General features: G+C 41.6%; 1 protein-coding gene across 1 annotated transcript in view; it reads left to right on the top strand.

Annotated features, from left to right (window-relative positions):
- BRSK2 (BR serine/threonine kinase 2) overlaps positions 1-21,502 on the top strand; it is a 310,485-nt gene that overhangs the window by 276,415 nt on the left and 12,568 nt on the right. The window contains exons 14-18 of the mRNA XM_062576596.1: positions 2,411-2,618; positions 3,950-3,998; positions 8,697-8,820; positions 10,923-11,103; positions 12,284-12,373. Coding sequence (XP_062432580.1) covers positions 2,411-2,618; positions 3,950-3,998; positions 8,697-8,820; positions 10,923-11,103; positions 12,284-12,373 — 652 coding nt within the window. The remainder of the gene's footprint in view (positions 1-2,410; positions 2,619-3,949; positions 3,999-8,696; positions 8,821-10,922; positions 11,104-12,283; positions 12,374-21,502) is intronic.

Genomic DNA, 21,502 nt, shown 5'->3' with positions numbered 1-21,502 from the left:
CACAGTCGTTTGACTGGGAGTTGAATTTGGCTTTATTTCTTTCAAATTTGATTCTTAAACCATCATAGACATAAGATATAAAAATTGCAAGGAAATATTTGCAATCAACAGTCTTTAACCTTTATCCATTGGAATCATTTGGGAATGGTTAGCAGACTGATGCTGATAATCACTTTCATAAATTAACCATTTTCCTCATCTTTTCACTTTCCTTTGCCTTTGCTGATGAAGGTTTACCGAAATGGCAGACTTTTAGAATTCTAATTATAATACAGATGATTTCATGTAGTGATTTTCTTTAATTTTGGTGACCTCTGACCCTAAGCTCTTTAAAGTCATTAGGAAACCTTTAGGCAAACAATCTTAGGAATTAAGTTTTAAGTACATCTCTGCATTCTATAAATATGGCAACATTGTACTAATCCATCAAACCCAGAAAGTAAACTCACTAGTGAGTGTGCTTACCTGAGATTTGAGGTAACATTATGTTTACATGGTGTGTCTGGACAGGGCTTGGTTAGAGCTTATAGGTGTTCAGAATGTATAACAATAATGATGATAATTTATAATAGGTTATAATTTATAAAAATCAGAATCTGAATGTAGAAAAAAGCTAAAGAGCCTGAATTTCTTGTTTTACAATTCTGCCAGGACTTGTAAGCTACAGTGTTAACAGCACTATTTTATAAGGACACTCTTTCTGGTTTAAATGTGATTTTTGGCTTGTCAATATCCCTTTAAAGTCTTCTACCCTCCCAAGTCTGTGTATTGCTGTTTGCTGGCTACATATGAATGGTTTCCAAAAATGCCTCTAACTAACATGTAAATATTCTTGTCTGGAGGAAAAAAATCATAATCCCTATTTTGATAACTCATTCATGGATTATGAACTTTGGTTGTCTTTGTCTTTTTGAACTGTATCTGACTGCACAATGACTCCCGCACTCTCCAAACAATTGGGCAACTATCACTGTGAGTTTACAGACAGCGAAATTCAGATTATCAAACTGTCCTTCAACAGGAGAAGGGATATAGAAGGGATATAGTAAGCAGACATAATGGAAAATATCTTCTCTTCCCAGATAAATAAATCTGCCAGGCCTCAGAAGTTTCCTCTATAGCTTCTCTATGGCATATTCAAATGAAACAGCAACCTGATTTCATGTTTTCCTCTTGTTGTCTTACGTTCTGAATCCTCCAGGCTAATGCTGAGCAGTTTAACCTTCCAGGCCAGGGGAGGAGCATGGATGCTGACAGGGCATCGCTCTCCCTCTGTCCTCCTTTCTGCAATGGGTGGCTGGAACCGCGTGTGCATTAGCCAGAGGTCAGGGGTAAAGAGGAGGGACAGAGGTTCTGACCAGTGTGTGCAGTAGCCTGTGTGTCTCGCCTACCACTCCATATGTATCACACACCCGTTCTGAATTTCACCTCTCTGCTGGGTTTGCACATGGGCACTCTGAGCTGCAAGAGGTGATTCCATTCTTGGCACATCTCAGTTTGTCTGTGGCTTGAGTGGTTCTTCTTCCCCCTTCCTCACCTCCCTACGGCATTGTGCTTCTCTCACTGCAGGGCAATCAGAACAATCCCAGAGAGATGACATTTCTCTCTTCTTTTTTCTTGGTTACTTTCTTTCATTCTGTTTTTTATTTTTCCTTTGTTTTACTTTACTTTCTGTTGTTTTCCTTTGCTGACACATGGTTGATTAATATGATGAAGCCTGTTATGACACTGTTGTTCTTGCTGCTGCCGCTGCTGCTGTTGTTGATTATGCTGTGTTCCCAGCTAACTGCATGTCTTTTTTTGTTTTTTGTTTGTTTGTTCGTTTTTGTTTCTTTGCAAAATCCCTCCCCCAACTACCCGTTCACTTCCATCTCCGGTGTCTCCTTGTGACATGATGCATCTTTGTGATTCGGATGGATTTTATTCTGACTTTCCGTTCTCTGCTCGCCCGCTCTATGCGTTCACTGTTTTTGATGTGCATGGACACTCTGCGTCTGTCTTGTAGCCTATCAGAAAGTTCTTCATCCCCCCTCAGACCTCCGACCTCCCTTTCTCTCCCCGACCCCAAGTCTCCTTGGACCCTGATGCTTGTAGGAACGCCTCCAGGCCTGGACATGTGCTCCAACCAAAGCCAGCACTTCAGCCCAACCCAAAGACGCAGACTTTGCCATCCAAGAGCAAATTGGCTGAAAAACCACTCCAGTCTACTAAATCCAACCCACTCCCTGCCAGCAATACCAGCGCTCCCTCTTCCCAGAACACCCCTGTGCAGAATGCTCAGGGCCGCTCACCTGCTGCCGGCTTTAGCCCACAGCTGGCCGTTCCTAAAGTGCAGACCAACCCTATGTCTCCTGTTAGATTACTCCCTTCTAGTACTGACCCAAGCACCAAATCTATCCCCATCATACAGGTCACCCCTCACCCCTCTCCAAGGGGAAGTCCCCTCCCTACCCCCAAGGGGACACCTGTCCATACGCCAAAGGAGAGCCCAGCAGGCACACCCAACCCAACACCACCATCCAGCCCCAGCATTGGAGGAATGCCATGGAGGACACGGCTCAACTCCATCAAGAATAGTTTCCTGGGGTCTCCTCGGTTCCATCGCCGGAAATTGCAAGGTGAGTACACTGTCCGAATTTACAGGGATGGTTTGATTTGGGCAGACATTCAGTAGCAAGTTGATACCTCGCTGTGGCTCTGCAAATGTCACGTACTGAGGACTGAACATGGATGTTGAAAACGAGAGAGTAATAGCATCAGCCAAGCCCAAATCTTAGACCAAAGCGTGTGTGGGCAGGTTTTCAATGCCCTGCACCTGGTTCCCTTCCAGCAGCATCTCCTAAACCCTCCTCACACTCTAGCAATGCACATCTTACTATCCCTGTCATGGCTGTTGGAACACAAGAAGATTTTGTCTGCCGCTTCTCCACTGATTTTGCCCCTGAACCTAGGGTTCTGCCACTTTCCTTGTGGCTGTACGCTGCTGACTCTCCACACACAGGCTAAGCTTTCTGCTGAAAAAGATGGCCAGTGGTTGGAATAGGCTGAAGTTGTCATTCTGAAGTGCAGCTTGTTTGTATGATTGTGGTTAATGCTTTTTCCTTTTCCTTTCTTTTTTTTTAACTTCTTTGATAATCAGTGTAAAAAATCCCAATATAATCAGGGTTTTTGTATGTGCTGGCTTGTTTCCATTTTCAGAGTCTCTACAGAGTGTTGAGATTGGCAAAATTTTGTGCTTCAAGATTCAGGTTTGCATTCAGGCAAAGGGCACTTGAAGTGAGATGCATTATCCTCAGATATTGTCAGCAGCTATCCCAACACTCTACAATTTTACAGGACACAGCCCTGTGATCCTGTAGGAGAGGAATATTACAGCCACGGAAAAGTTAGGTTCTTTCTGACAGTAAGGGACGTTGTCTCTGAGATTGGCCAGAGAACTGCTGAGAATTACAGCAGTGACTGAGCTGCGTCCAGTTGGACTTTGAAGAAACCGAAACAAATGGCCTAGACTCCTACTTTTACTTAATGCTTAGAAAAGTGCACAGAGATTCCCTATATATTTTCAGTGGCTGCAGACAATCTTTGGATGATGCCCATTATGTGAAATGTAAGAATTGACTCATGAAATAATAGTAAAGAAATTACAAGGCAGTTAAATTAGCATGGTGTTTGGGTCTGAACCAGGACCCACTGAATCCAGTGCAAGATTTTCTAGTGACTTAAGGTAGGGCAGGGTGAGTTTTTAAATGCATCACTTGATTAGGTACAGTGATCTAGAAGCACATGAACAACATTCAAATGTCAGGACTAGTCTGCAGAGGCAATAGGCAAATACAAGAGCATATAGTGCCAGAATTGTTTCATTGATACAGAAGCAGAAAGATGAAAGTCTACTGATTCATCAGTTTCTTTTCTCCTTCCCTCTCTTTGCCTGTGTGTGCACGTGCAGTTCCTACACCAGAGGAGATGTCCAATTTAACCCCAGAATCATCCCCAGAGTAAGTAATTTGCCAATATACTACTTCTTTTCACTACCTACCAGTGTCATTTCCTTGTCTGAATGTCACAGGGTGATTCCATTGCTGTTCTGAATCACTGACTGTAACCAGAATAGGACAGAGGTATGAAATCGTTCTGCTAAGGAGTCTGGATAAAATCTACATCTCAATGATCACAGTGGAGGGTCAGCAGGTGATGAAACAGTCTCCAAGTAACCACCTCATTTTTTATGGCTTTCTGAGCTTAATAGTTTTGAGGCATCTTCCTGCTCTCTTCTCTCATTTGGTTCTCAAGCAGGTCGTACCTGAGAAGCAGAATCAATGACTAATGTGGGCACTAACCATGCAGTAAAAAGTCGTCGTCTTAGTATAGGACAGTTTGCATCCTCAGGATAACATGCAGAAGCTTCTGCCAAGATGATTCAGAGGAATCTTTGGCTGGGAAAGGTTAATTCTGGGCAGCAACACTGGGCGATGCAGCAGCTATTTCATATTCACTAGATTCGCTCCTAAAAATCCGTGTACGCTTAAACCATTTCACTGCACAAATACGCGTCACTGCGTGGAGGGTTTGGAAACCCCTGCCAGAGAGCGCTGCTCCAAACACTTCCTAATATCTGCAACAGACGCCAAATTATACCTTTTTATTTTCACAGCTTGTGTTTGTGCACCCAATGCCTGTAGACTTTCCTTGCCAACCAAGGCAATTTGGCCTTTTGTCAAGACTCTTGTGTGAAATATTCATGAGTAATAGATGAAAATTTGGGGCCCAAAGATATCTAATTGGTGATAATGATACTGCCTTAACAATTTTCCCCTGACATGGCATGTATCATGTGTGAGATGGGCAATCTATTTCTAATGTTGCAAAATGGGGGAGGGTTAAAGGCTTTGAGAGAGGGAGAAGGTGAAGAATAGTTAAGGATAATAAAAGAAATCAAAGGAGAAAAGGGGAACAAATTGTTTTCAACACTTTGGAGCTCATACTAATAGAGAGGCATGAAAGAATTTTGTAAAATGAACAGATCCTTACCAAAAAAAATGTGTGATACTTTCATCTCAAATGTTTTTAAGGTTGTTAAAGCAGAATAGCATCTGAATGAAATTTCACTTTTCTCATCTCATCTCTTCTCTTGGTGCATGTATGTCAGTGAAGTTCATCTGTGAGTTTATTGCCATCTCCACTTCCTACTCACCCTTTAAAAGCTGGTATAGAGAGGTAGTGCCTGTCATTTGAGGCAGTTTGGATGCAAGTCAAAGCCTAGGGCCCTTTTTCATTTTATGTATAATTGCCAAATTAATGAGTTCAATTGGGCTGCACCCTGCAGTAAACATAATAAAAGTCATAAAAAATAATGAACTGGATTTTATTTTAACGATAGATGTCTTGTTGCTCAGTGCCCATGTTCACATATCTTGTTTTGGGAGGATTTTCTTTCTTTCTGTAAGAAATCAGATATCCTTATCAAGAGCTCTATTGACCTCATGGGCTGAGTGATAAAAATACATGTCCTTGCGCTGCTATAGCATTTTTTAATGACATTCATTTAACAATCTTGATGATTTGGTAATACACTTCGACACATCTGGGTGATGCTATTCTTTCTCTTTTGAGAAGTCCCAGTGAATGTGTTAGGGATGACATTTAAAGAGTCATATCTCCAGCTGCTTTAAACCAGCAAAGCTCCATTTGCTTGAGTAGAAATGCTATTATTTATGCCAAGCAGGAAAATATGAGGAAGTTACAGGTCCATGAGCTCGGTGACAGATAGGGAAGACAGTGAGCTTCTCCAGAAGGTCCAGCAGACAGACACTCCAAAAGTATGAGATGGAATAACATTATAGCAGTGAGAAATTCAGTGTTAAGTGATCAAACACTAACTCCATTTTCATACTATTTTTTTTTTCATGAATTGGACACCTGATTGGATTCCCTAGAGTAGTCTATGTGCCCCTCTTGCACGCACATCTCCTCCCTCCCTTCCTTCCTCTTAGGAGACTTGCAAGAGAAGATTGTTAATGCAAGTACCTTTCTCACTGCTTACAGCCTGATACTGTGAGGTGCTAGAGCACCTTATTCAGGGTGCTGAGGATCCTTGATTCATGCCAGTTTCAAGCTGAGATGATAGCAAATAGCATCCTGTAAGAAGAAGGAAGCCTTTGCTGTGTGGTTTTACTCTGAAGCCGCACCTTCCTCTTCAGTGGGTATATTCCCTGTACATATAGGCACAGCTAGCTCTGCTGATTTGAGAGAGAAAGGCAGCGCATGTGCGCTGTGTTCTGATTTTGTTCATTCCAGAAACAGAAGAGGCCACTGGAGTCTATTACATCTTGTGCCACACCAGCAAAATTTCTTACTGAATCTCAGTGTTTTACAGGCTGGATTCTAGCGTAGGCTACCAGTGAATCTTCCCAAGTCTGCATTACTGGTGATAACCTGGCAGAAAAAAAGAGCCCAGCTGGACTCTGGAGATTCCAGGCCAAGTTTTCAAGCTGAATAGGAGAAAACGTCACCATTTTGGAGGGCCCTTTTAACCTGCGCTTATTAAGAGACATATAAACAAGGGGCCCACAGCACCATTAATCAAAATACAAAAATGAAAACAGTATTTTAAGATGGCAGACCTGCAGTTAAATATTTTCACTTTTCCAAGCCCAACTTCCAAGGAACATACGTGACATACACTGGGCCCCCGGAGTCCGTATAGCCAGCCTCTGTTCAGATAATGATAGATGCAAGCCTAAGACAACCAGACGTTTTAGATGGATAGCCAGGTGCAAATTTACTAATGAGCACAGGCCCTTTACATGTGGGGAGCTATTGCCCCAGCTCTCTAGGGGCTTGCGGAGTTGTTATGGTTTATGTGAGACACATGAGCTAATTAGTGTGTAATTTCCTTTCACACTCTAACCCTGGCTCCTTAACAACCCATTTAAAAGAGAGGCCCTTTCTCTTTACTGCTCCCTCTGCTAATCTTTGGCTCGCTGGCTTAGTTACAGTTCCCTATGAATATTTTAGAGAGTTATGGTTTTCCAGCCCACTTTAATTGAGTGGGGGGCAATGATTTAGCAAATTGCAAGTGAATCTTCTTGTGCTCTTGTTTTTGGTTACCTGCAGTACATGGAAACAAATGATTATTTGCACAAGTGAGCTGTCTTCCGGTTCTGGGGCTTCCACTGTGTGGATTAAATGGGCAATGAGATGACAGTGCTAGGATTCATGGAGCGCTCTGGAATAGGGAATAAGTACAAATTACTGGACTTTTCTGAGGTCAAACTTTGTTCTTTATCCCAAAGGCCAAGGCTTCAAATTAGTTTCCCAGTTTATTGCTCCTAATCTCTGCCCTTCCTCATTCTACTTGAGTCTGAGTCTTTGCCTGGAAAGTGAATCTGCTAATAATTCTCTCCAGCTGCTCATTGCTTTGCTGGAAAGTCAGTGCAGATCCTTTTTGCAGATGGCTCTCCTTTTCTGCAGAAACACGGACTGTATGATGTCATCTTCTGTTGAGTGGTAATGTTCCCCAAAACAACTGAAATCCTATTGCTTGGCATAATACAAACTGGGCTTGTCATGGAGTTAGAAAATACCATGCAGAATAAAAAAAAACTGCATTTGCTTGGTCGCAGGTCTTTTTATCTCTGACTTTTTTCATGCTAAATTCCTCCCTATGAGAACATGAGTGATTTCAATAGAATTTTCCCTGGGCTTAGCTTGGTTCAGCAGTTCTCTGGCTGTATCTCATAGCTGACAGCATCTTCTCTTCCCTCAAAAGCACACCTCTTAGAGGTGCTCCCTCAACTTTGGAGTAGTTTCCCTCAATAACATACATGTCTCCCTGCGTTTTTCCTTTAGCTTGTTTCACTTAAAAGTGGATCTCAACAAAGTGGAGGTGGTGGAACAATAAGCAGAAACAAACATTTGTTGATACTATCAGTGTGGAAAAATTGAAGCAATTTCATTTTATGATGAAACCACTATCTGATGCTGAAAGGAAGTGTGATTGCTGTCACTGGAAAGCCTGAAGTGTGTTTTGCATTGTGTTGATATCTTCCCTCTTAGTACTGGAAATTCATTTCTGTGTAGGAATGCCAGAGTTCATACATTATTTAGATACCCTGAATGTAACTAATGTAACGCACGATTTTTGTCCTGGCCTTCTGCATAGGATTGATTTCAATCACTGACAGATTGGCAGTCCAGTGAAACCCACAGCTTGCTTATAAGATGAAGATTGGTGATCTTCAGTATGGTGATCATACTGTCAACCCAGGACAACATCTTCAGAAGAACTTTCCAAGCCCTAGAAAACCAAAGGAGCTGAAATGGGGCAGGAAGGAACTTACTTCTCTGTGTTTTTACAGAGAAATTGAGAGATTGCTGGAGAGATCTTAGAAATGTGTCCCCCAAATTATATGCGCTTTATACATGCGATATTAATTGGTATATTGGCTCAGTCAGAAGAGTTATCATTGTGAGTCACACATGCTGCCAAAGTAACAGTGTGGGCCGACATTTCAGCAGTTTTCACTAACTGAATAGGTTGTTCTTGGACACCGTGAGCCACCTACTGTAATAGTGTCACATATGCAGTGTTATCAATACTTTCTCGTGCAGTTTTATGTGTTCTTTCTCTTTGGAGGTGTGTAAGGAAGTAGTGCTCAATATTCTAAACCATCTCTTTCTTTTCATCATGTCAGGCTTGCCAAAAAATCCTGGTTTGGTAACTTCATCAACCTGGAGAAAGAAGAACAGATTTTTGTGGTCATTAAGGACAAGCCACTAAGCTCCATTAAGGCTGATATTGTCCATGCTTTCCTCTCGGTAAGTCATTTCAAAAGCATGCTCTGAACTGGAGGCATTGTTCACTGGTCAACTCCAGGACTTCTTGTGCCATATTCTACTGGCCAGAGTCTCTGCCCCTTCAAACATTTAATTTATGCAGCATGTTGATTCAGGCTAGACTCTACCTGAATTTCATAGAATCATAGAATCATGATAATATTCTCTAAGGTGAAAAAAGATTTCACCTTTCTTGGCAGGATCTCCAGGTTAGCCAGTGCTTGGAATATCAGTGCAGTTAGAGCTCACACTGCCAGTGTGGTATTGAGACAGTGACTTACTGCTTTGTCACACTTCCTAATCACCTTCTGATTACTAGATTGAGTCTCCCTCTGCTGAGTACGCCCTCTACCACTTCTGTCAGATACAAAAACCTATCTCACATCTGCATTTTTTACTTTATATCCCCTCTTCTATGCTTTATGGCAGATAGAGTAGTAATTTCCTATTGTGACCATAGTAACAGTTGTTGCAGATGCTGTTTATTTACGATCTAGGACTGTCTGTTGTGTGAACAGAGGGAAATGTCCTGTATTTTCCTCGATTAATTCTTTATTTTCACCCATCTAGAAGTATAAATGAAGAAAAAGTCATTAAAGTAAAGTTCATTTGAGAGTTTTTTTTCAGTTCAAGAGAGGTGGAAACGTAGTTACTGATATTTTTCTTCAATGGAGTTAAGAGAAGAAACCTAACTTTTTATGTAATTTGTTAAATTGATAATATTTTCCACAAAGAATGGCATTTGTTTTTAGTTTTTATGATGCTGCAATGAATTTCTTCCAAAAAAGTCACGATCCTTTTAAGTCTTCATACACAGTACAGACTTACAAAGAACGAGTACAGTATAATAGCATGCATCACACACTGGTGATCCATGTCGAGATTCAAACCAGTCTATCTTGGATTGTTTTGAAACATGCGTATTCCTGTACCAGCTCTGCGCATTCAGCTACACTGGTGGGTTTGCATTGTGCGACAGTGTGCACTACTGTATGTATCAGTGATTCTAGGCACACCCCATGTGTATGGGGAGGGGTGCGCTGTGGTGATTTCTGTGCAGACCCTATGACTCATCACTTAAGCCAGCTTCAAAAATAAATGTAGTGTCGCAGTCTAATAAATAAGTCCTTAATGTCAGCTTTTCAGAGAACTCTTCTCTCATTTTTCTTCAGTTAAGGGGCCAGATTCCCAACAGATTTGGGGAATCTTTAAAAATCTGATCCTTTATGAATCAATAAATAGAAGGTGAGGATATGTTAAATTCTGGCATGAACTGCAAATGATGAGTGCTTGTAAATTGGGCAGTTAGGAAATTCTGTTGCAGGTCTGAAGACACAGATGTTGGAGGATACCAGAAAGCTGCTCAAAGTTCTTTTATATATTGATAAGAGTTGTGGTTTAGGTAAATAACTCGCAGGCATGCTGTCCCTGTGGATATCCCAGACACTCGTGTACATGTCTTTTCTTTGTACTGATGTCTCATTGATATCACAGAATCACCAAACAATTCAAGCTGGAAAGGACTTCAGGATATCTGCTGCTCGAGACAGGATCAGCTGTGAGAGCAGATCAGATTGCTCAGAGCTTTGCCCAGTCAGGTCTTGAAGGCCTCAGGACAGAGGCTGCATAACCTTTCTGGGCAACCTATTCCAACGTCTGACTGTCCTCATGGTGACAAAGGTTCTCATTATATCCAGTCTTATCAGTCTCCTGACTTTTCTAGCCTTAGTATCAGCTCTCCCTCAGCAGAAGGCATTTCTTGAAACTAATAAGTGGATAGGAAAAGAAAAATTGAGTGTATGCAATTTTGCAACATGTGGAATTTATATGCATGGTGGGTATTCCATCAATATTAAACCTTTATATTTAGTTCAGTCATACAGGAAGTGGGCATTCTTGTGTGGTGCCATGCAGCCTACATTCTTACTGATTTCACAAGTATATTCTGTACTTTACAAGTTCAAGCCCAGAAGCAGCAAATCTTACCTACTCTGAAAATACACAACTAATTGTTCTGAATTTAATGCTGCAATTTTGTTCTTTGTGCTTTGGTCCTACCATCTCCTTTTCCCCACCTATTTCAGATTCCAAGCCTCAGTCACAGTGTCATCTCACAGACAAGCTTCCGTGCAGAATATAAGTCCACAGGAGGTCCTGCTGTCTTCCAGAAGCCAGTAAAGTTCCAGGTGGACATAACATACACAGAAGGGGGAGAGGCGCAGAAGGAGAACGGGATCTATTCTGTCACTTTCACACTCTTATCAGGTAACCGCAGCAAAACTGTAACATGGCTTCAAGTTGCCTTTGTCCTTGCTGATACAGAGGCCAGCAAAGAGAACTCACCCAAGGGAGTAAATCTATCATAATCTTAGGGGAAGATTCAAACAGTTGGAAAGAGATGGGCATAGGGAACAAGAAGATTCCCAAAGAGATTAAGTTGCCACTACCATGATTAGTACTAAAATTCTTGCTCTGTGCATCAGACTTGATATTCAGTCCCTGTACTGCCTCCTTGTTTCAGTCAAAGTTCTCAGTGTCTCAGCTGGGCACTGTGAGGCCACTAGTTTCTCCTTTCTTAAAGAAACTTGCAACCACCCTTTTTCCTGGCTGGCCATATGACACACTGGGGTTAAGGTGGAGAGCTGAAATCAGTGGAGAGACTGAAGTTGTCTGTATGTCTCACTCCTTTCAACCAATCTGGCTTCCATTCAGTTGCTTCTCTTCTCATACTCTTTTCCTCTCCCTCAAAACCCACCCGTCATGGAAGGCAGTGAGTAATTCCCTACCTCTAGGTGATCCAATATCGAGCAGCTCTCAACCAGACTGGTGCCACAGGAATGCAACAATCTCCTCTGTCCTTAGGAAATGGACAGCTGATTTTGCTTTCCTGTTATATGCTCTCTGGCCCTTAGGCTGGCTGTCATGTGTAATAGAGGAGTCCAGCAGCACTAAGGATGCGTGGATATTGTGCAGGTGGCTGTAGGCTGTTAGAGCATTGCTCAGTGAGACAACCCTGACTGTGGCAAGATGACACTGCATCCAATCTGCCTTATTAGAACCACTGATGAATGGGATTGTTATCTCCTGTCCATTTAGAAGGAAATGCCTTCACTCTCGGGTGGGCTTGGAGAAGACTTTTTAGGGGGAATATAAAAAAAAAAAAAGAAGAAGAAGAAGAAGAAGAAAGAAAGAAAAAAAAGATGTGTCTTTACAAAAGTAGCCAAGAAGCCATCCTTCTTTCTGTTCAGTCCATCACATTGCAGTCCCTAATAACATGGGAACAGAATAATAGTTCCTCATAGCTGTACCCTTCAGCTGAAGCACAGGCATGCTGTCAGTATGCTAACAGGGAGAAGATTGAAAGGAAGTCCGCTGTAGCCTGTGTTGTTTGAGGATTCAGCTCCTACTCCTCTCATGGCCATCTGTGCCTCTTCTCTCCTCACAGGTCCAAGCCGTCGTTTTAAGAGGGTAGTAGAAACCATTCAGGCACAGTTGTTAAGCACACATGACCAGCCTTCAGTGCAGCAGTTATCAGGTAAGTAGTTTCTACTGTTGAGCACCTTGCTTCAGCAGGGACAGGAAAGTGAAGTGCCTCTCAGTACCAGGAGGCTGAGGGAGGTCATCCCTCTGATTACTGCAAGAAACCAGCTCTATTCAGACAGAACAGTAACTCCCGACACCCACCCCACTTCTCCCTCTCATCCCCACTCCGACACTCCCAATACATTCCCCAAGTGAGCAACTTCTCCCCTCCTCCCACCCGAAGAGCCATTTGCCCACTTCTCCATCAAAGGCTGCATCATCAGTAGTTCTTCCAGATTTTCTCCAGCTCCAAAATCTCCCAGAACAGGGACACACTCTAGAAGATACCTGATTTTCAAACCTTTCAGGCATGCTATAGAAACCTCTAACTTCAGAGGATCCCAGAAAAAAATTGAGAGCTACTTTTAACTAGCCATTAACAGCAGCATTTTCAGATGGTCAGAAGGTGGCTAATAGTTTCCAGGATTGTGGTCAAATTCTTGGCCCAATTGCTGTGGTAGCACAAATCATGTACTAAGGTTCTGCAGAAGCTATACTTTATCTATTTCTAATGTAAATTTCTATTCCTCATAGTTGTAAAAAAAGAATTGTAAGTGTGGCCCTGTGCAATGGCATCAATCTGAATCTGCAGGCAGCCTGAAATGGTGACACAGAAACTGGCCTCATTCCACCATTGTGTAAAAAATACTCACTCTGAAAACTAGTGATAGCACTGAAAAAAAATATATATAGTATTAACTCTCCTATCCTTTAAGAGGACAAAACGATGGAAAAGGTGAGAATTGAAATTATAAGGATGCTTAGATATTGGGAGTGCTTTGGGGAAGGAAAAAAAATCTGGAGAAGGAAGAAAGCTACAAATACAGAGAAGAAATATGAGTAAGACAGAGAGTGGAGACTGCAGGAAGAAGCTAAAGAGGCAGGAGGAGTGGGAAGAGTTTTTTCGTGGTATGATGCTGAAAAGATGGTAACTAAATACACGTAAGAGTCAAATTCTATGCTTGACCTTTGTGTGAACCAGCCACAGACAAAAGTAGGAGAAGGAAGCGGGCATGGCATCCTGCAGTTAAATGCAGGAACTCCTCGGCTCATTGCACGTATGGGTTACAAACGTCTGGTCTAACAGTGTGGCTTTAACAACTGAAGATAAAATAACTCCATCTGGAATAGTGTGTGCTCACTACATGACAGAAAACTGCACTCTGCTCAAGAAAGATTATTTTCCACTTTGCTTTTGCCCTCCAGCACTGCCTGACCTTCTGCATGCTGGATTGCAAGGGTATCCAGCACATAGGTTACTCTGTTAAGGAACAGGGAAAGTGAGAATATGAGAACGAGAGTCGATTCAGGTTTTCAGTTCAGTCCAGGACTGAACTTTTGCAATTAAACTGAACTCAAAGAAGTATGCAGTTTTCTGCAGGCTCTTACTCTTTGGAAATACTGAGGCCCAGTGAGAGCAAGAGGAGGAGCCTTTGGGTATAGTTCATGTTACCCTTGCTGTGTTTACTCAGTCCTTGTCTCTTAGGGAAAGAAATGTGCCCTTACCCTCTGCTGAGGAAAAAAATTGTTGTAAATAAAATTGCGAGCTGTCTTATTATCATCACCCTAGTATGGGCTAGCTACTTAGGCTAGCTAGAAAGACTTGGACCCTGTTGCACACAGGCATGTAATGCCCATAGGAAACTCACCTGATGGCAGGAATAAAAAACATTCATCTAACTCAGAAGTTCCAGGAGATGTTTAGGGCCAACTATGCTGTGAGAGATGTGTCTGACATACAGTTCTGCTCTGGCTCTGGAAAGGAGAAATCATATTATAAATGCGGAATCTCTTTCTGCTACATTAGAGTATGTCATTCTAGCAAGGGAAAACCTCCTTGATGTTTAAAGCCAAGGAGGGAAGAATAACTCCACATGGAGCAAAACCAAAATTAATGATCTCTTGAAACTTAAAAATGAGAATTCCCTGGGCCAGGCAAGACAGCTCCTGAGACACCCAGGAAGCAAACTATCCTGTAGTCATCTGTCCTGATAAGCAAGATGTGTGTGTCTCTTGAAAAAAAAAAAAAAAAAAAGACGAAAAAAAAGTAATGGAACTCCAAAATTTTAGTTTGTTTGAACAGAGTCCAAGGGAAAGAGAGAAAGGATGGAAAAGGGGGGATTGTAACAAACAGAGAACTTGTGTGTCAAGGTAGGAAGGCCCAGTGGTTCACATACCCCAGCCACAGTGAGAGGGTAGGAGGAAATACAGGAGTAAGGGGACAGTGAGAGAGATGAGTTCAGATCCCTCACCATGCTCAGCTATGTGGCTGTAACTAGACAGGTCTGTGCAAGGACTTCCCAGAAATTGCCATGGGATTACTCAACTTTCTGTCAGTGTAGAAACAAGGCAAATTCTCCGTTTCTCTTCTTCTCCCGTGTTCCCAGTTCTGAACACTTCACAGATACCGTGGTGGTTGGGTTCCTGTTCAGGTTCGTGGTTTAAGGATGCTCTGTAGACAAAGTCCACTGCAGCAACAGAAAGGGTTGACAGTTCACTTTGAGTCCCTTCCTCCTTGGCTCTAAGAGTGTTCAGACCAGCAATACTGGCCTGTTGGCACCACTACCAGGGCACTGGAGATTTTCCCTAGATTTCCTGTTTTTCACAGTTATATACTCTGTGCAGGTGTCTCCCCTGCTTTTTATTTCAGCTGCCTTTACAGGTGGCATGATGAAAGCCATCTGTGAAAAAGGCATGCATGTAAAGTGAAACTGCAGAAGGGAAGATTCAATAAACAGTATCAAGGAGAATAGCAAGGCCTAGTAAGCACATGGCACTGATAGTCATTCTCTCTCCTGCCCCTCTTTGATCTTTTGTGCAGCATGCCAGCCCACTAAGCTGGCTTGCCTGGGTTCCAGAACACACTTTCCTCTGTCTCATTTCCTCCAGCTCACAGCAGTGTTCCTAGTTGTGTTGTCCATGCATCTGCATGTGTGTATGTGAGTGTGTGTACACATATATATCTGACTTAAGCAGATGTATTTTTATGGTGCACTTGAGCACCCTATAAAATCTCCCTTTCCCGTAGATATTCTTTCATTCACTCCCATTTTCCCTTCCTAAGACTGACTGTGCTTATTCTTTCTCAATACTCTGAAGCAGGAAAATAGTTTTCCACCTTCTCCTGAATAAACCTGTAAATAAATGAAATCCATCCAAAAAATTAAATTAATACATTTAAAATCCCTAGTTGGCCAAGTTCAGTACAATACATCGCCCTTCTCCCTTGATACTTCAGGTCATTAAAAGTACTATAGTATAACTGCTGAGGCAATACCAGGTCTACAGACTCATGGCTGGCATAGAACAAATATATAGGGATTGATTTTTCATTGTTTCTTCTGCTAAAAAAAAAAAGAGAGATCATTACATGAAACTCATGGAAGCCAAGTACAAAACAAACATTGGTTTCTTCATGTAGTAGGTAATACCTGTGGAACTCAGTGCTGAAGCAAGTTATGAATGCAAGAAGCTTCTATATACTCATATTCCTATGAGTACTTCCATACTCAGAGGGAGGCTGGACAACTCCCTGCAAGAGAAATCTTTGTGGAGATTGCTTAACAGAGAAAACACAGCAGGCTCATCAAATCTCTGACCTAAAAATGGCCAGAGAGTGAGGTGATATTAGGGGGAAGCATCATATATATTTGGCCTGCTGTTGCTCTCCTGGGTGTCCATATATGGCTACTAAATATGGGATGATTTGACTTTTGGTCTGACCCAGAAGAGCTGTCTGTGTGTTCTTGATACTAGTTTCACAAAATCCATTATGCTTAGTGAGGTTCTTAAAAGACAGTCTGTTTGGGATCAAGGGGAAAGAACCCTGTCTAAAGAAGCTGTCAGCCTTGTGTCTTGTGCATGTATTGCTACATCCAGTAGTCTTATACGCAGAATAAGTACTTACATAGTCCCTGGGCAGAATTGCCCTTTGGTGGGACAAAAGGATCTCCATGGAGGAAAAAAATCTCAGATTTTTGCCTTTGTTTCAGCCCAGTACACTTACTATTAAGTTACACTCTGTCTGCCTCCAGTGCTTTTGCACAAAGGAGTAATAGAAACAGCTGGTGAATGACGACAGGCAAAAACGATCAGTGATTATTCTCAGGGTATCAGTTTTATCTTCCTGATATTTTCTTGCCTCTTTCTGCTTTGATCTTGAGAGTGGGGTGCTGCATAACCCCATTTTTCACATTTTCCCATGTTCTGGGCAATCAGCAATACTGGAATAGCTGTTTTTTTACTTCTCTGTAATAGGTTTTCTGCTTCTTTATTGTATTTCTCTGCTTTGTGTCAAATTTTAACCATTGGCATCTCAAAGTTCAGAGCTTCTCAGTGTTGAATCTTGAAATGCTTTTTATTAGCATGAGCAAGTGTTTAGAGACCGTCTCCACCTTTGAAATAGGTGGTTCTGATTATATGCCTCTTCAGTATATGCTCCTAAGCTCTCTTACTGTGCTGGTGTATGTATATTAAAAAAAAAATGCTTGTGTAACTCAGAAAGCTTTGCTGTAGTATTGATCTGTACAATCTGGGTGTTCATCTTTATGGCTCACAAGAGCTGTAGGTTAGTTAATTCTCTACAAAAAATTAATAAGAAACTTAACATTTCTGAATATGTGAAGAATTTTACCATCAGTACAGAAAAAGAGAATAAATAGCAAATGGAGGGCTTTGAAGGGTAAACTTTCAGCTGCAGACCCAATACAGGGCCATGCAAATTCCAGTTTGGATTTGGACTACAAGTCAGTTTTATGTGAGACTCATTTGGGTCTCAGGTTTATATTGTTCCCCGCATTCTTGTGGAGATCCTTTATGTCTTACCATTCTTGTAGTGTCTGGGGCAATCACTTCATCTTCCTATCATGGTTCCCATCTACAAAAGGTGTAGTGCAAAGCCAGGTTGGATTGGCAGAGCGCTTTTTTTTTTTTTTTTTTTTTTTTTTTTGCTGAGCAGTTTTAATACTACTCCTCAACAGACAGCATTGTGATTAACTGAGTAGTCTTGACATAAAGCATGTAAGAAAAAAATCCAAGCGCTCCAGATTTTTAATAGGACAGTGCATTTCAAATAAGCACCCAAAGGCTGGGGAAATTACAACTACTTTGGACCAGAGGAACTGGTGTCTCCCTTGACATCATCTCCTTTGATGGAAATGTTTACTCGGGGCTCTAAACATCTGGCAGGAGATGCTCAGTGCTTTCTGGCAGTCTCAGAGGAGCAGTTGCTTGTGTGAAATTTCCTGGACTGGGACAAGTCATAGTCTCACAGACATCAGGAGCATCACAAACCAGGCTGTTTGACTGTGAAATTTAGGAAGCATAGAAACTCAGAAGTTAAAGAAAATAAAGGAAAAAAATTAATGGAAATTTAGTAGTTTTTAATTTTTTAGTAGATTCAGAGCATGTTTGGCTTTCTCATGTTCAGATCAAGAAGGTATTATTTTAAGCAAACCATTTTGCCATCTGTTAATGAACTGAACTGGATGTCATTTATAAGAAAGTCTTGGTCAAATCGAAAGTGTGAATGAGTGCCAGCAATCCGAAGGATTGAGAGCCAGCACTGCCACTGTGCTTTAATTACAAAATTAAACAGCACACATGATAAATACAATTACATGACATAGCAACGCTTCTCAGACAAGTAAAGGCCTTTGGACTATGGTCTTACTCATATAGCATCTGTATGCTACAGTCACTGGGTTATGGATGAGCAACAACTGGCTGCCAAGACTCTAAGGGGTTTTCTAGTAAGGATGAAAATTCTACTTTAAAATTATAAAATATTTTGTCATGTAGAATATTTATTAGAGCAGAAGTTACAATAAGATGGAAATAAATGAGATATTAAAGTAATTATTACAAGAGAGAGGCTGAATACATATTAACTCTATTGGTCTTTCAGTAGACGTCATATAAGCTGCAGTTTCTTGTGTGCTCGTTTTACTTACTCTTTAGGAGTGGGGGAAAAACACCTGATCACATATTGGGAAGACATAAAAAAATGAAAATAGATTCTTGTGCAATTCTTGGGATTGGCCATGCAATATAGAGAACATAAATTATAGTTTTGCATAACAATTTTAAGGAAGAAAAATTAGAGGTTTTATTAAGTCTTCCTTTGATATTTCTCCATGGTCTTAAATTCCAAAAGAGTTTTTATGTTTTTCCCTGTCCATCAAAAATAACTCTATAACCTGCGAAAGGAGTAGGTTAGGAACCAAATGGATTACAGGGACTAAGATACTAAGGTATCCAAAAGCCTGTGTTACAGTCATTTTTTTCTTTCATAGATCTGTCAGTTTGTATTCTAATCACACATGATTAATATATTTAGATCTGTTATACAATTAGCTTTACATAAAATACTAAAAAGAGCTGTGCTGACTGCAAATGATTTAGAAAAAAGACAATATTCATCTGAAGTATTAACTTAAGTAACTTAATCAAGTATTAACTTGGTTTTTTTTAATAAAAAAATCACAAATAAATAGAAATACCCACTTAAGGAGAATCTTAGTAAAATCATCACAATTTTTCCCTATTCTGATATTATCCAAATACCACCTTTTTTGTTTCCAGATCACTAGCGACAGAGTGGCCAGTCAGTTTTGACACACTTGAGGGAAAGCTTTCAAGTGATTTAGGTGGGAATTAAAAGGAATCTTTCAATCACATCTGAGACTTTCCTGGCTTTTGTGAGTTTTTCTCTACTCTCTCAAAGCATAGGTTCTGCTAATGATTGGCTGAATTCTCTGAGCTCTTCTAGTACACAGCTGTGTTATGTTGCATTACAACAAGGTACAGTTGACTCAGATGGGGCTGGACAGGAGCTACTAAAAGGCATCAAAACTTCTCCAGATCAGTGAAGAAAAAAGTGATAGAAACTTGTGACTGAGAGTTCTGGTCTTTGGCTCAATCCAGCAGCTGTAGGCAATTCTTAAGCCTATTTAAGTATCTTCAGGGAGGAATGTGTTTTCAAAGCTTAATTTGTCTTTACTCAGAATAGCCAAAGAATTTCAAAGATAAGTAAACTCTCAGCCTCTTTGACACCTCTGATACCTTGTTCCAAATCTTAAATCCTTTCCTCTCCCTCACCTCATTCCTTTTTCCCCCTCTCTCCTTCTTTAAGTCTTACGCCTTTCTAAGAGACCTTCCATGAGTATCATCTCCTTTTTACCTGTGCCAGCCTGCCTCTTACTTTGAGATGGAGATCACAGAGGTTCTCCTCAGATGCTCTGGCCAGTGTCACTGGACCAAGCACTTGCCCTTTCTAGTCCATGCTCTCCCACATGATTCTGCAGCATTGGCCTGGCCTCATCAGAAAACACATCCATGCTCTCCTAGTATGGGTTAATATTGGGGGAAATAGCTTACCCAGGCACAGCCTCCCCTGCCTTTTTTTTCCCCCTGAAATTACTTTTCTCAGTATTTAAAGGGAGAAATACTGAGAAATGATCCTAACCTCCTTCCTGCTGACTTTTCAGCAGATAGAAGAGTAGCTAGGGCTTCATAACACATGGAAATTTTGTCCTATGTGTGTATGTTTCCAAGAAGTCTTCAGTATGTGAGTGCTCATTGAGAGGCTAAGCAAGAAGAGATCTGAGACTAAACTAAGTGCATTAACTATTATCCACTTGCTCAACAGCCTGTAGATGCTCCCCATTGCCCAGCACTCATGGGCACAAAGATCCCAAATGCAAGGGATTGCTGCCTGATGGCAGATTCTGCTTGCCAGGAGGATTTACATGGAGATATCCAGCAGGGCAAGTCCTTCTTACATATAGAGCTCCTTCTGCTTCCTGCATCTGTGTGAGAAGCGCTCAGAGGCTGTGGCAGTGGGAGCTAAACACAAAGAGGACAGGAATGTCTTAGGGCCAGATTCTGCCACCTTTTCAAGAAGTAGTTCTGTTGCCTGTGAGCAATCCCATCGAAATCAAGAAGAGTAAGAGACTACACATGAATGAGAGAGACAGATATATGGACTTGACATTATTCTGTGGGGTCTGAAAGATGTTTCTCAGCTTGTTAAGTAAATCCTTTATTCCACGTCCAGTAGCACAATAGGTGCATCTCCTCTCTGTCTCCAGGTTTTTGATGTACGTAGATCAGCTGGCTGGACATTTTCTGGGTGTTGCAGAATAACTTACAAGCCTGGCCAGGTGCAACAACATGTTTCAAGGCTTTTAGTTTGCTAATGTAGTGGCGAACGTTTCCTACATCTTGTAAATTCCTATAGCTGAGATAGAGGTGGGTGGAAGCAGTGGGACTGAGGCAAAATCCACTCTCAAGTCTCATGGCTAGGGTTGCACTGGCATAAGTGGGTGGCAGTATTTGGCCTGGGTTGTGTAAAGCCCAAGATGTGTATATGTTTCCTGCTTCAGGTAATAATGTGCTAAGTTACTACTTTATGCACAGAGGTATGGAAACCTTTTTTTTATGTTTTTCCCTCCCTCCCTCCTCTTTCCCTTCTATGATCCAGACACCACTAACTGTATGGAGTTGATGACTGGCAGACTTTCCAAATGTGGTAAGAACTTCCTTCCCTTCTGCCTTTTCTCCTTCCCCAGCCCCTGCTGAGCAATATAGTAACGCGCCGTCCAATCCCTTACACCTGTTCTCCTTCCTTATTCCTGCCTTCCCACACTCTTTACAAGACTGCCCACCCTGTAACAGCCCACTGTGTTTTTCACTTCCCTGGCGGACACAACCACATCCCCCCTTACTGCGTTCCTCTCTATCCATGCACAGATGCACAGACTGTACCACAGCTTTCCCCCTCACAGCACAAGGGTGTGGTGTTGCACTTGTGATTCCCTCCCGCACTGTAACCCAGGCCAGTGATTTTCTTTCTAGCTTTTTGTTTGTTTGTTTTTTCTTTTGTTTACTTGCTGCCTTTGATTCATGATTCTTCAGTCCCTTTTCTGCAGTGAAGCTGAATGCTGCCCTGCTAGCTGCTGTCTCCCTTTGTCTCCTGCTATTTATTGAGACAGGATTGCTATGCGATTTAATTCCCCTTTGTACCCACTCCCTTCTTCCCCGTGTATCTTTGGAGTAAGACCCTTTCAAATCCTCCCTAACA

This window comes from Rhea pennata, chromosome 5 (assembly GCF_028389875.1).
Source record: "Rhea pennata isolate bPtePen1 chromosome 5, bPtePen1.pri, whole genome shotgun sequence".
In the NCBI taxonomy this organism is placed as follows: Eukaryota; Metazoa; Chordata; class Aves; order Rheiformes; family Rheidae; genus Rhea; species Rhea pennata.
Note: the sequence above shows the minus strand (reverse complement) of the source record. Positions and strands in the feature narration are given on the sequence as shown.